Here is a 14,885-nt window from a genome sequence, read left to right as displayed (position 1 = left end):
TTTGGATGCATCCTATGAAGAGTTATAGTAGTTGGTTGGATAAATACATTATGTACAAGCCTCTTCTGATAACAGCAGAGTTTGAGGCTCGGTTTACATGACAATGACTCTAAGTGAAAGCGCAAAACTCTGATTGTGCTTTCGGTGTCTTTGTGCACAACTCCAGGGATTCAGCTCCAAAGGTAGCCCTTTTTGGAAATACTCCGACTAAATCTCCATGGAAACGGAGGGAACATTTTTTTAATTTCCCACAAAGTCCGGGTCCAGGTGCTGGTCACTATGGTCATGGTAACGAGTGGTTCTGCACACGCTCGGTAGCTGACCAATCAGAACAATGTTTCCTCCATGGTGTCATGACTCCCAGTCCACTTTCTCCTGGGACTTTGGTCGTTTTATTTTTGACAGTCACCATAACAACAATCCAACTTGGTGTTCTGTCCACTAGAATGTCCGTGTTCTCCCACTGGTAATGTTTAGAGCCCGTTGTTCTCTGCTGTATGTGTGTGTGTGAAGTTTCATTACAAAAACAGACAACAGCATCAACTAGTGGCGCAACATGAAAACTACATAATTTGCAGTGTTTTCTGTCATTTGAAAAATGTAGTGTAAATGCAAAACTACTCTCAAATGAAAACACAAAAGTTATTAGTTTTCACCTGAAACAAACGGGACCTGAGAGAGAAACTGTGAGCTGTGTGACCTGAGCGAAGCTCCACTGATGTTTTTTCATAATAATCTGTTTATATATTGGGAGCTGGCGGTGAGTCATTGGTGAAAACAGATTCTCTGGGTGTTTGTGGATGCTCAGCAGCATGTGTTTGTGTGAAGGTTTGACCTTTGTTGCCGCTCTGCATTTGTAATTATGCTAAAGGCTCTGATCTCCAACTTCATCATAATAAGTAACGTTTATCCCTTTTATGACTCTGAAATATGGATTTATTTTTGATTTCATGCCTGTAGGATTCTACAAAAATGTGCACTGATAGAAAGTTTCTAACCCAGCCTTGCTTCTGCCAGCCTGAACCAGGGCAGTTGTGGCTACATACGTAGTTTACCACCATCGTGTATGGAGCAAATGAATAATGCAATGTAAAGTGCTTTGAGTGTCCTGAACAGCGCTATATAAAACCCATGCATTAATATTATTATTTCTGGGACCTCCCTATGGGGTCTGGCCACTCTAGATACACACATGGGAGGCATTGGTTGATGTCGTTGCACTGCAGAGATCCTGAGGGAAATAGCATGAGTTATGGACACAATGCTCAGCTTCGTTGCTTCTTGGCAGTCTTTTGGTTGATTCTGTCGCTGGCCAGCAGTAACAGAATCAAAGTGTTGAGTAAAGAGACAGTTTTAGGTGGTATAACTTGTTTCCACAGCCAGATCTTCCACTGCTGTTACAGTGCTCCATCTGTTTCACTGGACCCACTTTCACTTCGATTCACCCAAGGTAACAAAAGGACTAATCGAAGCTAAGTGGGTTACAACTCACCAACCTTCCCCCGGGGGGCAGCAGGAAGGAGTCCAAATTGTTGTTGATGATGTTATTGCAGCAAACCTAATTGTTGTAGTAATGTAATGGGCCTGCCCCCCCCAGGCGGAAACAATCCAACACCATCTCAGCGAGGATGCAGACACTGATTTCAGCAGTGCGGCTGGGACTCAGCCCACGTCATGAAGAAAACTAATAGTCATAGTGGAAATACAAAGTCCCCGTAGTTCCCAGCTCCATGATGTGCTGCTGTCATGGACTAAGGAGCCATCAAGGAGGACGGCCACTCGTTTCTACATAGTGTTTCCCCGTTGAACAAAACAAATATACGTTGGATTTTAAAGTGCTGTCTGTTCGGGTGACAGACGTGACGGACGCTTTGTTGATCTGATGGTGTGTACGTTCTCTTTCTTCTCCTCTCATCTCAATAGCTCTGTGATTGGCCTGGTGTGCTTCAAGCATCAGGCAGCAGCAGGTTGAACAACCACGTCCCCGGTTACAGAGCAACGATTTCAAGTGAAAATGCAAAAGTGATACATTTTTACTTGAAACGTCGTGTAAATGGAGCCTCAGACAGACTTTTTTTATGTTGTGCTCATTAAAATTGGCTAACATGTTAGAGCCTCTGAATATGCTAATGCTACATCAACATGTTCATGTGGCCGTGAGGAGGACTGAGTTCTTACGGGAAAATTAAAAGTGGTCTCATTTCAGTGAATAGGAGTTTGGTGAAATAGTAACACAGTTATTTACTCAAGAGAGCTCAGCTTAATGCTAATTCTAACAGCTATTTAAACTGTGGGCTGATCCAGGACTGTGGCTCCAGAATCCACACAAAGTTTTGGTTTTGTCTTTGTGGTGAGCTTCAGTTTGTTTCAATCTGTGTATTAAATGTTCCTATTTTCCTCGGTTCCTAGTGTTGTCTTGTACGTGTTTTTTTCCTTATTTGGACAAATTAAACGTCCAGTGTGGAAATGAAAATTGGTGACCTATTACAGTTACTTCAGTGGATTTTCTCATGATGATTTTCAGTAAACTAAAGAGGAATGTGGTAAATTAATTAATATAATACAGCATACCACAGATACTATAAGTCGAAGTTCATGTTGAAAAAGACGGCAAAGCAGATAACTACTGAGGCTAGAATGATCTTGATGTTAATCTGGATTAATCTCTGAGCAGATGAGGAACCAGGCAAGGAGGTCTGCAGGTGTTTGCATACTGACGTTTTGACATAGGGGTCAGAGAAGCCGTTGGCGTCCATGGCGGCGAGGTGAGCACAGCGTATGATTCCCACCATGAGGCAAGACTTCTGCGTGTTGTACTTCAGAGAAATCATGATGCGCCCACGTTCCTCCAGAGATTTGTCTTCTGTTTTATTGACCTGCAGAGAAGAAAAGACATTAATCACCTTCCCTTCATTGAAAACTGCATCAGACACCAAATTGTAACCTGAGTTCTGAGCGAAAGAAGTAAACAGCAGCAACAGCAGCACTTCCTTTGACAGATGTGCATTTTAATAATCAGCAAGACCCTGATTGGCTGATTGATGCTCTCTCTAATGTCGATGAGGAGGTAATCGCCTCATCAGAATTAATTTGGCATGTTGGTAGAGAGAAGAAAAACAGAACCTGCATTTTTTTCACTGATGAGCTCCAACTGAACAGCGTTACGAGTCAATTCAAACACCTGTTCAGATCAGCCAGCCAGCCAGCGAACCAACCAAACCAACCAACCAGCCAACCAACCAGCCAACCAACCAGCCAGCCAGCCAGCCAGCCAGCCAGCCAACCAACCATCCAACCAGCCAACCAACCAGCCAACCAACCAATCAACCAGCGAGCCAACAAGCCAGCCAACCAACCAACCAGCTACTCAGCCACTCAACTGAACTCTAATCAAGCTGAAAAACATCGAGTCAATTCAAACACCTGTTCAGATCAGCCAGCCAGCCAGCGAACCAACCAAACCAACCAACCAGCCAACCAACCAGCCAACCAACCAGCCAGCCAGCCAGCCAGCCAGCCAGCCAACCAACCATCCAACCAGCCAACCAACCAGCCAACCAACCAATCAACCAGCGAGCCAACAAGCCAGCCAACCAACCAACCAGCTACTCAGCCACTCAACTGAACTCTAATCAAGCTGAAAAACATCGAGTCAATTCAAACACCTGTTCAGATCAACCAACCAACCATCCAATAAACAACCAACCAGCCAGCCAGTCAGCCAACCAACCAACCAACCATCCAATAAACAACCAACCAGCCAGCCAGTCAGCCAACCAACCAGCCAACCAACCAACCAACCAACCAACCAACCAACAAACCGTTCAACCAACCATCCATCCATTCAACCAACCAACCAACCTACCAACCATCCATCCATCCATCCATCCATCCATCTATCTATCTATCTATCATCCATCCATCGTGTGTGTTTGTGTGTGTGCGTGTGTGTGTGTGCGTGTGTGTGTGTGTGTGTGTGTGTGTGTGTGTGTGTGTGTGTGTGTGTGTGTGTGTGTGTGTGTGTGTGTGTGTGTGTGTGTGTGTGTGTGTGTCTAAGGGTTTGAACCAGAAAGTGGAAGCCTGAATAGCAAGCCTCATATGAAACCCTCCATCTCTTTCACGCTTTAGTCACGCTGGATAAACTCAGTCCTATGGCCACTAGTCTCGGTCTACAGAGGACGCCAAGCCTCACACATTCATACCACAGGAGAGGAAACCTGATCAAATGTGAGTGTTGGAGAAAAGTTGAACTTTTTCTCAGCCATGAAACCATAAAGGATGGTGATCATAGACACGTGGCTACAATGAGGAGGCTGTGTTTTCTTTGAGTGTTCTGGTGGCACATCACTAATGAGATGCCTGATTATCTGAATCAGTCAATTATAAGTTCATAACTGCATTGGCTGTCATATCAGGTTCAGTCCTACATTCATCTCCCTTCTGTGTTCAACTCGAGGCTCAGTTCTGCTCTGCATTTGCACCTAAACAGATATGACCACTTGCAATGTTGGAAACGTCACTGCTGCCGTCATATGGCCTCATGTTGGAATGAGGATTTGGTAATCGGAACAGCAAAGAGAGTTTCCAGAAACTGTAATTTTCACCCATCAACACGTTGATGGAGCCCAAGCATTTTCAAACTGTAACATCTTCAGTGGCTCTGAGCAATGTTATCATGGTAATGAACACCCAATATGCAACAGCAATTTAGCATTTTCACTTGAAATTGGTGTCGCGTAAACAACGCCTAAAGTTACACAATCAGCCAACTCCTGAAGTTTTGGATTTTGACATTTTGCATCTCTTTCTGTGAGAAAAGCACAAAGTTATAGATGTGAAAATGACCAAACTGCACAAGAGATGTCAGTGGGGAAATCCAAGATGGCGGTGTTGCGGGCGCCATGATACTTATTTACAGGTCGCCGCCATCTTGAAATCGTGCGAGGTGGAAGCGTGACCGGAAATGATGCAAAATGACGCACAGGAAGTGACGTTCACATAAGCGTCATCCAGGAAGTGACGTATAGGACTGAAAACGTAGGGAATTATGTAATAAAAAAAATTGAATAAAAAAATGATATACATATATATATATATATATATATATATATATATATATATATATATATATATTCACTTTGTGTCACTATGTATCTTTGTGTGTAAAATTACATTACTATTCATCATCGGTCACTAAAATGTGACTAATAATTAATTTATTATAAACAGGCGTCTAAATGGGAAGCATCTATCTGGGATGAAACTTTTTATCAGTGCATTCACATGAGAAAATTATTAAAGGTTATGAGAGAAATTTTAAATCAAATGTATAACATAATCCAATGAATCATTTAGATGTTTGTCAATAAAGTTAAATGTTTATGTCTGTCTGCCACAGATATAGAGAACTGAAATTGCATTTCTCACACAAAAGAATTCCACACACTAAAAATAGAAATAATTGACGTAGCATATATACAGGCTATGAATATAACAAGTTAAGAGAAGTACTTATATATAAGTATATAAAAGATAAATAATGTAAACACTGCAGTGAACTCAACACAGTAAATTGAACAGAAAGTTATAACAAATATAAATGATGATGATTTTTCAGAGGCAATCTTCTATTTTAAATGAAATTAAACAAAAATCATGTTATTACATCTCTTGTTTTGCAGGATTTTTTAATCCAGATACAGAAATGCTGGAATGGATTCAGCGCAAACTTTGCAAAGGCTGGCTGCATGTTGGTTGTGCCTTAAAATCCCACAAACATCTGGATGAGACATCCAGCTGTGGATGTAAGACCACGAATGAGAGCACAAGGTACTACAAATATAGTTTGTACAGTTATTCAATAGATGTGTGTCGTATGGCAGAAATGACTGAACCACTTGGCTGAGATATTTATTCTGCACTCTTTGTGTTGATGGTCACTACTTTCATAAATGGTTTTAATCATCAACAGTAGTTTGATGATCACATTGTCAAAGTAAAATATCAACTGATTCTGCATCTTGTCTACAGTTGGTGATTAATATTGTTTAAATCACAGAAACAATAATTCTCAGACAGTTTTGACTTTAATCAAAGTCTAACTTTTCTTTTCATTGGTTTCCACAACATATTTTTATCTGCAGGATCATTGAGGCGGTTGAAGGAGGAGGAGGATCCTCACTGTGTTTTGCAGAGAGTAGCTCAAGGTGAGTGAAACAAACTGTGCCGTTAGTGATTCTATTCTCTTGTGCTAATATATATTCTCTCTTCTCTCTTTGGCTTCAGAGCCACATGATGACCTCATGGACTGGAGGGTCGTTCAGACAGAATGAACCTCTGGAAGATGTCGTCTGCATCACCTGCCCTCCAGCAGCACGTCATCATGAAGATGTTGCCTTTCAGTGACCAGCAGGTAATAAAAAATCTCTTCAATCAAGTTTGAGCGTTTTTACTTAACATAAGCTTGATTTGTTTACTTTTATTCCTCTGTATTGCAGCAGATGTTGGAGCTACTGAAAGAGATGGAGGAGGTCACAGGAATCAAGAAGAGGGACCAGAGACTCATCAGTTATGTTTTTGATGTTGTACTTCCAGAAGTAAGACGATCAATCGAATGGAGGACATCATAGAAGTCGAGTGGTCGATATTTTGTCTTTTGAAACCTATGTACATGCACCTTGTTAGTGTTTTTCAGATCATCATCAACATCCTGATGCGCTCAGGTCACACAAGGCTTGAGGCAGAGATCATCATAGCCAGTGTGAGAAAGTTCTAACACTCTCACAGGCAAACCAACCGGGCATGATGAACAAGAGAGTCTGAACACATCTGGTGATGTGTAGTAATCTTATAACTTCCTGTTTTCACCTGATAGTAGAGTGTAGCTGCACTGCTGCTGCTCATTACCGTCTTATCTATTGGAATCTTTACCTTTACATTTGGTTCTCAGAGTGCTGGTTTACTGGAGGTTCCTAGGTTTTCTAAAAGTAGAATAGAGGCAGAGCTTTCAGAGTGGATCTCTCTCTTATCTATCTATCTGTCTGTCCTCTCTCCTGTCCTCTCACCTCAACAGGTCAGCAGAAAAGACGCCACCTCTAACTCTGGTTTCTCCAAAGGTTTCTTCCTTTTAGAGGGAATTTTTTCCTTTTCACACTTGCTCATATGAGTTTTCTCTATCAAAGTTACCTGTGCTTGTGTATAAAATAAAGAACAATGACATGATTCATGGATGGTTTTACTCTTTTAAAGTTTTCAGAGGTACTTTTTGAAGGTTTGTCATGGACATTTACTCCTTTCCTGCAGAAGTAACTACAGTTACTCTCCATTCTTGCAGTTTGTTTTGCTTAATGCACCACACATTGTCACTGCATGAATGAAGTAGGCAGATCAGTTTAGTAGCTGAACTCTTCAGCTGTGGTTACAGCTGCAATGTCTTGCTGAAATAGGTTCAGAGAGAGTTGGACGACTTCGTCAATCATGTACGCAAGTGTATACAGAATAAACCTTTGCTACATGGCTCAGCAACAAACTGGCATATAAAATAACAGGTCTAGTGATGTGAAATGTAAATGTAATGCAGTATTTAGAATAAAGAAGAGTAAATGTACTGCAGTATTTAGAATAAAGAAGAGTGGGGTTAGATGAGACACTGAAGGTAAGGAAACATGACAAATAGAATGAAAGCTTATTCAGGATGTCTGAAATAATTCTGCCTCATTTCATTGTCAATAATTCCTTACCAGTAAGACATTATTGCCTCAAATAGCAACGTTTAATTTATTTTCAGAAATGCTTGTAGTTATTCCATCTGAGCCTGGAGATCAGAGGCTGTTTTTATGAATTGAATTGTTCAAAATTTGATTACATCCTCTTCTACATTATGTAATGGAAAAGTGATTCAGCATTTTCTTAAGAAGATGCATAGAGTTGATAAAGAAACTCAAAACCTCCTTCATTATACTTTTTGTTCAAAGCAGTTTTTTTTTCTAGGCTGTGTTTGTATAAATTGAATATGGAATATTCTGGCTCTACTGATGGTCCTCATAAATAAGTAACATCCCCTCTAACACACACACACACACACACACAAACACAGGTCACAGGTTTACTAAGGTCCAATGTTTTTATAGTATTAATCATTTGAACTCACATTATAAATGCTGGGATATTTTTATGTGTATATATGTGGGTATATGTATGTATATATATAAGAATATATATTTACATGACTTTCAAAACAAAAAAAAAAGCAAGCACTCCTCACGTCACCACTAACGTCACCTATGAGTTTGGGATTGTCTTTCTTTGGGTTTTGGCCTCCTACTTTCTATTTCTACACCCCCTCCCTGGTTTTAATAGTAACACTTTTCCACTGTTTCAGCCACACTAAGACCACGACACCACAATCCAACTGTCATGAGATCACACACTCCTATATCGGCAGACACACACTCCCATGTTAAATAACCAGTCAGAATTAGGAACCTTAAAAACATGCGCATGCACGTACACACAGACACACAGGCACACACAGATGCTCACACACATGCACTCACAGATACACACAGACACGCGCACACACACATAGGCACACACACACACACAGCTACACACACGCACGCACACACATACACACACACAGGCGTAGCTATATTAATCAGCAATAAAAAGCAATTCTCTCATAAATATACAACCACAGCCGCACACACACATCACAGGTTTACTCAGGCCCAGGTAAGTAATTAACAGCAACATCCGTAAACATCATGATTGATTAAATAAGGTAAAACTAATTAGTATTACATCATTAATATACATAATTATACACATTATTATTATGGTGTTAATCATCCTGAACTTGCACTGTAAGCGCTGGGATATTTGTATGTATATATACATGTATTTATGTATGTGTGTGTGTGTATATATATATATATATATACACACACACACACACACATATATCCTTACGTCACCTATGAGTTTGGGATTGTCTTTTTTTGGGTTTTGGTTTCCAACTTTATATTTCTATACCCTTTCCCTTGTTTTAATAGTAACGCTTTTGCACTGTTTTCACCTCATTAATACCACGACACCACAATCCAACTGTCATGATATCACACACTCATATATCAGCAGACACACACTCCCATGTTTAAATAATAAGTCAGAATTAGGAATCTTGAAAACATGAACACACATACACACACACACACAGCATTAGAAAACCCGCCAAGAAGATGAGTGTGGCTAGAAACATGTTCAGGTTTGTCACCTGGAATGTGCGTGGAATGGGAAAAACAAACAAAAAGATAAAAAATTTTCGAACACTTAAATAAACTACAAGCAGATATTGTCTTCTTACAAGAGACACACACACCTTCCACAGGATATCACAAATTGATTTCACCACAATTCCCTCACCACAATTCCCTCACATTCTCAGTTGGTTATAACTCCAAGCAGAGAGGCTAGCTATATTAATCCGCAATAAAATACAATTCTCTTTTAAAGACACAATCACAGACCCAAAAGGAAGATTTAGAATTATTCATATCTCTCTTCAGAACATAGAGATGTGTATCGCAAACATCTATGGCCCAAATGTTGATGACCTCCTTCTATCACAACTTCTTCACCAGCCTCTCAACACTCTGACAAAACACTTATAGTTGGAGGAGACCTCAACATCGCCCTCAATCCACAATGGACAGAGTTAGTAAAGCAGCAAACACCAGACACTGGGAACCCCCAGATGTAATCCAGCAGTACATGAGTGACTATGGTCTTTGTGACGCCTGGCGCACCTCTCATCCTACTCTTAAAGAGTTCACCTTGTACTCAGCAGTGCACCAATCCTATTCATGCTTAGATTACTTTCTGGTGAGTAAATCAGTGATCAAAGACACTTCGGACACACAGATTCACCCCATCACTATCAGTGACCATGACCTGTCACTATGACATCACTATCAGTGACCATGACCTGTCACTATGACGTCACTACCAGTGACCACGACCTGTCACTATGACGTCACTACCAGTGACCATGACCTGTCACTATGACGTCACTACCAGTGACCATGACCTGTCACTATGACATCACTACCAGTGACCATGACCTGTCACTATGACGTCACTAATAGAACAATCACCCCTCCTATTAGACAATGGAGATTTAACACTTCACTGCTCAAGGATCTAGACTTCCTCACATTCTTTAAAAAACAATGGACACTCTTTTTAGACACAAACGATCTGCCTGGTGTCTCTCCCGGTGTCCTCTGGGAGACAGCTAAAGCTGTCATGAGAGGCAAAATTATTTCTTACTTCTCATACAAAACCAAAAAGGAAAAAATAAAGGAAAAAAAATTTGAAGATAAAATCAAGACCATAGAGACAGCTCACGCTGCTTCCAATGACGACCGCTTATTAACGGAGTTAAAGAGATTAAAAATGGAGTTGAATGAAATAATTGAACACAAAACACAATTTCAACTACAGAGATTACGCTGGGAGAACTTTGAACATGGCAATAAATCCAGCAAACTCTTAGCCAATCAGATAAAACGAAATAAAGAAAAGTGTACAATCCCCTCAGAGAGAAGTAGCAAGGTGCTATATGTCAGATTGATTGATTGCCCCCATAAACCTTTGAAGTAGAGCCGGAAATCCCCCTTTCTGAGGGGGGAGGAAATCATAAAGATGTTCTTTTATAGTTTTATGACTTTTTTATGACTGTTTACAACAGGTGTTTGCAACAGGTGTTTGCAACAGGTGTAGTCAGTGTTGTTGTTGTTCTGAAGAAACATTTGTTTAGGGTCGTGGGAAGATCATGCTCTGAATAAAGAGGGTTTAAACAGAATTAAGGTTATAACGTTTAATCCTGAAGGTTTTATTAGTTAAAGGCTGTGTTAGGGGGTTAATTTAAATGTTTAATACGAGGGATAGGGGTATTTAAAAACAGTTTAATGTTTAATTCTCGGGAGACATAGTCTTAAAGCATTCTGTCTTTGTGCAAAGTGTCTGAAGATTCGTCACCCTCCTTCGTTTACGACCGTTACTGCAGACAGACCGGCCCAGAGCTTCGGGAGGGGGTACAGCTGGTTTGTTTACATCAGCGACACCAAATCCTGTTTACAGTTTTAGACTTAGGATTTTAGACAGAATTTAGATAAAGTGCTTTTCTCACGCAGATAATGTTAGTTAATCCCTGTAACTGGTAAAGTTAACATGGCAGAGAAACGGTCTATGAAACAACTATATTACGATGTCGCAAATCCCGGCAGCTACGGGGATCTTGATAGACTCCATAGAGCCGTTCAAAACAAGATGGGTAGAAAAGTGAAGTTAGGAGATGTGAAAGAATTTTTAACAGGTCAAGACGCCTATACTCTGCATAAACCGGCCAGGACACATTTTGCTAGGAATAGAGTTATAGTGATGAGACCTCTCAGACAATAACATCAGCAGCACCAAATCCTGTTTTAAGATTACTTTGAAGAATTGAAGAATACACAACCTTTTAATTGGGGTTTAGTTTAAATGTTTAATTCACAGAGTGTAGTAGTACTAACAGAGATAATAGTAGACGGTGAGGTTTGTAACTGTTTAATTCTCTGATTACAGGATTTAATGTTAGATTTCGATCTAACGTCAAATGACAACACCAACAACAACAACAACAACAATTGCAGCTTACATGCTAGTCTTAGGATTTTAGATGAAATTAAATAAATACTTCTCTCTCACACATAAGGTTAGTTAATCCTTGTAACTGTTGAAGACAACATGGTTGAGAAACGTTTTAACGTTTAATTCACAGTATACAGAGCCTTAAACAGGTGTCTGAGCCGACCGCTGAACGGATACTTTACAGAAAAGAGCAGGCGTGCTGGAGAGTTTTACTGTTTAAAGGTTACTTTGAAGAATTTAAATTTAACTCTTAAACTCAGTTTCCTAAGTGAACATACGCGGGCTTTTAATGTAAGGTTTAGTTTAAATGTTCAATTCACGGGTAGTAGTAGTAGTAGTAGGAGGAGGGGTTTTTAACTGTTTAATTCTCTGAATACAGGATTTAATGTTAGATTTCATTCTAACAACAATGACAGCTTAACAGCCTCGACTTAGGATTTAGAAGAAATTAAATAAAATACTTCTCACTCACACATAAGGCTAGTTAAAGCTCGTAACTGTTGAAGATAACATAGCTGAGAAACGTTTGAATGTTTAATGTTTAATTCACTGGATACAGGGCCTTAAGCAGACGTCTATGCCGACCATAGAACGGTTATTTTGAAGAACTTAACAGGTACGTTACATTCCTAAATTAGTTTATAAGGCTCTGAAGACAATTTCAAAGAGTTTTTTGTTTTGTTTTGTTTTTACTGTCCAAAGGTTACTTTAAAGAGTTTAAATTTAACTCTTAAATACTACTTTCTAACTGAACAGATGTGGACATTTAATGTAAAGTCTAATTTAAATGTTTAATAGCTGTATTAAGGATGGTTTCAAATGTTTAATAGCTGTATTAGGCGATGTTTTTAAACAGTCTATTGTTTAATTCTCTGTATACATGGTCTTAAACAGTTAGAGGTTATAGTCGACCTTTGAACGGTTACTTTGAAGAACTTACATTTAACTCTTAAATACAACCTCCGCGTATGTAAGTGAACAGATGCAGGCTTCTAGTGGAAGGTTTAGTTTAAATGTTTAATTCAGGGGTAGTAGGTTTTTTTTTTTTTTATTGTTTGATTCTCTGAATACGGGGTTTAATGTTAGATTTAACTTTAACATCAAAAAGCAACAACGACAGCTTACAGCCTAAACTTAGGATTTTAGATGAAATTAAATAAAGTACTTCTTTCGCCCACAGAAGACCAGTTAAACCTTGTAACTGTTGAAGATAAGTCTGTGAAACAGCAATATTACAACTCCAAATCCTGGCAGCTATGGGGTGTAGACAGACTCAAAACAAGATGCTTTCTGGCTATCTTTTGCGATAGCCAGAAAGCAGAAAAACTACAAAATGATGTCGGGGGGAAGGAATTTTTAACAATAAATTTGAGATTCTGATGAAGAAACACGGCATCACACATTTCTCCACAGCCAACGATCTAAAGGCCTCAATGGTTGAAAGATTTAACAGTACGGTAAAACGAGGATGTGGAGATATTTCGGGGCTCACAACACCAGGCATTACCTCGAAGTTTTGCAAGGCTTGGTTAGAAGTTACAACAACATTTTCACCGAGGCATAAAGATGACCCTCACGGAGGTGACGTCTGAAAAACACGCCAACTTTGTCGGAATCTGTATGGTGTACCGACAGCTCGTAATGGTCGGAAAAGAAAGTTTAGATTTAAGGAGGGCAACCTCGCCAGAATATCCAGAGTGAGAGGAACATTAGATAAAGAAATCCGAGCAGAGTTTTACGGACGAAGTATTTACCATGTCAGAATGCGTCGCTCCGTACTCCCGCCGTATACAATGTCAAAGATTATGACAGAGAACTTAGCGACGGTTCGTTCTACGAGGCAGAGCTACAAAAAGTGGAACTGACTGAAGACAAGCCGTACAGACAGACAGAGGCCTGAGCATTCCCACGTATGCAGAGCAGATTGGTCACCAGGGGTTTATGTCACCCTGTCCCTGGTTAAAACAACACTCGCTCAAGTGGAGCTGGCCCAGGCCACTGAGCTGCAGGGGGGAGTGGTTCGCGGATATGTGTCAATTAGTCTACCCCTCCCCAAACATGGTACACTCTACTGAAGGAGTGAACTTCTCTACAAGAAACACAGTATCACACATTTCTCCACAGCCACCAATCTAAAGGCCTCCGTGTTTGAAGGATTTAACCGTACACTGAAAACAACATTTTGGAGATATTTCACTGCTTACAACACCCGACGTTACTCGGATCTGAATCTGTAGAAAGACTCCGTACAGACAGACAGAGGCCGAAGCATTCCAGCGTCGGCCCCACAGTGTGTCCACACACATCTACAGCCACCTGGAGCTCCCAACAATTTTACTTTTCATCTGGGTTTTGGGGAGCACAGGGATCACACTCCTCAGCCTCCCCGGGAAAGTCTATTCCAGGGTACTGGAGAGGAGGGTCCGGCCGTTAGTCGAACCTCGGATCCAAGAGGAACAATGCGGTTTTCGTCCTGGTCGTGGAACACTGGACCAGCTCTATACCCTCCACCAGGTGCTTGAGGGTTCGTGGGAGTTCGCCCAACCAGTCCACATGTGTTTTGTGGATCTGGAGAAGGCGTTCGACCGCGTCCCCCGAGATGTCCTGTGGGGGGTGCTCCGGGAGTACGGAGTCCGGGGTCCCTTGTTGAGGGCTGTTCGGTCCTTGTATTCCCGGACCAGGAGTCTGGTTCGCATTGCCGGCAGTAAGTCGGACCTGTTCCCTGTGCACGTTGGCCTCCGGCAGGGGTGTCCTTTATCACCGGTTCTGTTCATCATATATATGGACAGAATTTCTAGGCACAGCCGGGGGCCGGAGGGGGTCCGGCTTGGGGACCACAGAATCTCATCTCTGCTATTTGCGGATGATGTGGTTCTGTTGGCCCCATCAAGCCTGGACCTTCAGCGTGCACTGACACGGTTCGCAGCCGAGTGTGAAGCAGCTGGGATGAGGATCAGCACCTCTAAATCCGAGGCCATGGTTCTCGACCAGAAAAAGGTGGCTTGCCCCCTCCAGGTCGGTGGAGTGCCCTTGTCCCAAGTGGAGGAGTTTAAGTATCTTGGGGTCTTGTTCACGAGTGGGGGAAAGATGGAGCGTGAGATCGACAGGCGGATCGGTGCAGCGTCTGCAGTTATGCGGACGTTGTATCGGTCCGTCGTGGTGAAGAAGGAGCTGAGCCAAAAAGCGAAGCT

At 41.2% G+C, this 14,885-nt stretch overlaps 1 protein-coding gene across 1 annotated transcript in view; it reads right to left on the bottom strand.

The window, feature by feature from the left end:
* doc2b (double C2-like domains, beta) overlaps nucleotides 1–14,885 on the bottom strand; it is a gene marked incomplete at both ends in the record, with an annotated part of 238,265 nt that overhangs the window by 17,049 nt on the left and 206,331 nt on the right. Inside the window, one exon of the mRNA XM_080508313.1 lies at nucleotides 2,719–2,876. Coding sequence (XP_080364439.1) covers nucleotides 2,719–2,876 — 158 coding nt within the window. The remainder of the gene's footprint in view (nucleotides 1–2,718; nucleotides 2,877–14,885) is intronic.

The sequence above is a fragment of the Blennius ocellaris genome (assembly GCF_963422515.1).
Source record: "Blennius ocellaris genome assembly, chromosome: 14".
Taxonomy (NCBI): domain Eukaryota; kingdom Metazoa; phylum Chordata; class Actinopteri; order Blenniiformes; family Blenniidae; genus Blennius; species Blennius ocellaris.
The sequence above is the reverse complement of the archived record's forward strand: the minus strand, read 5'-3'. Positions and strand labels throughout refer to the sequence as shown.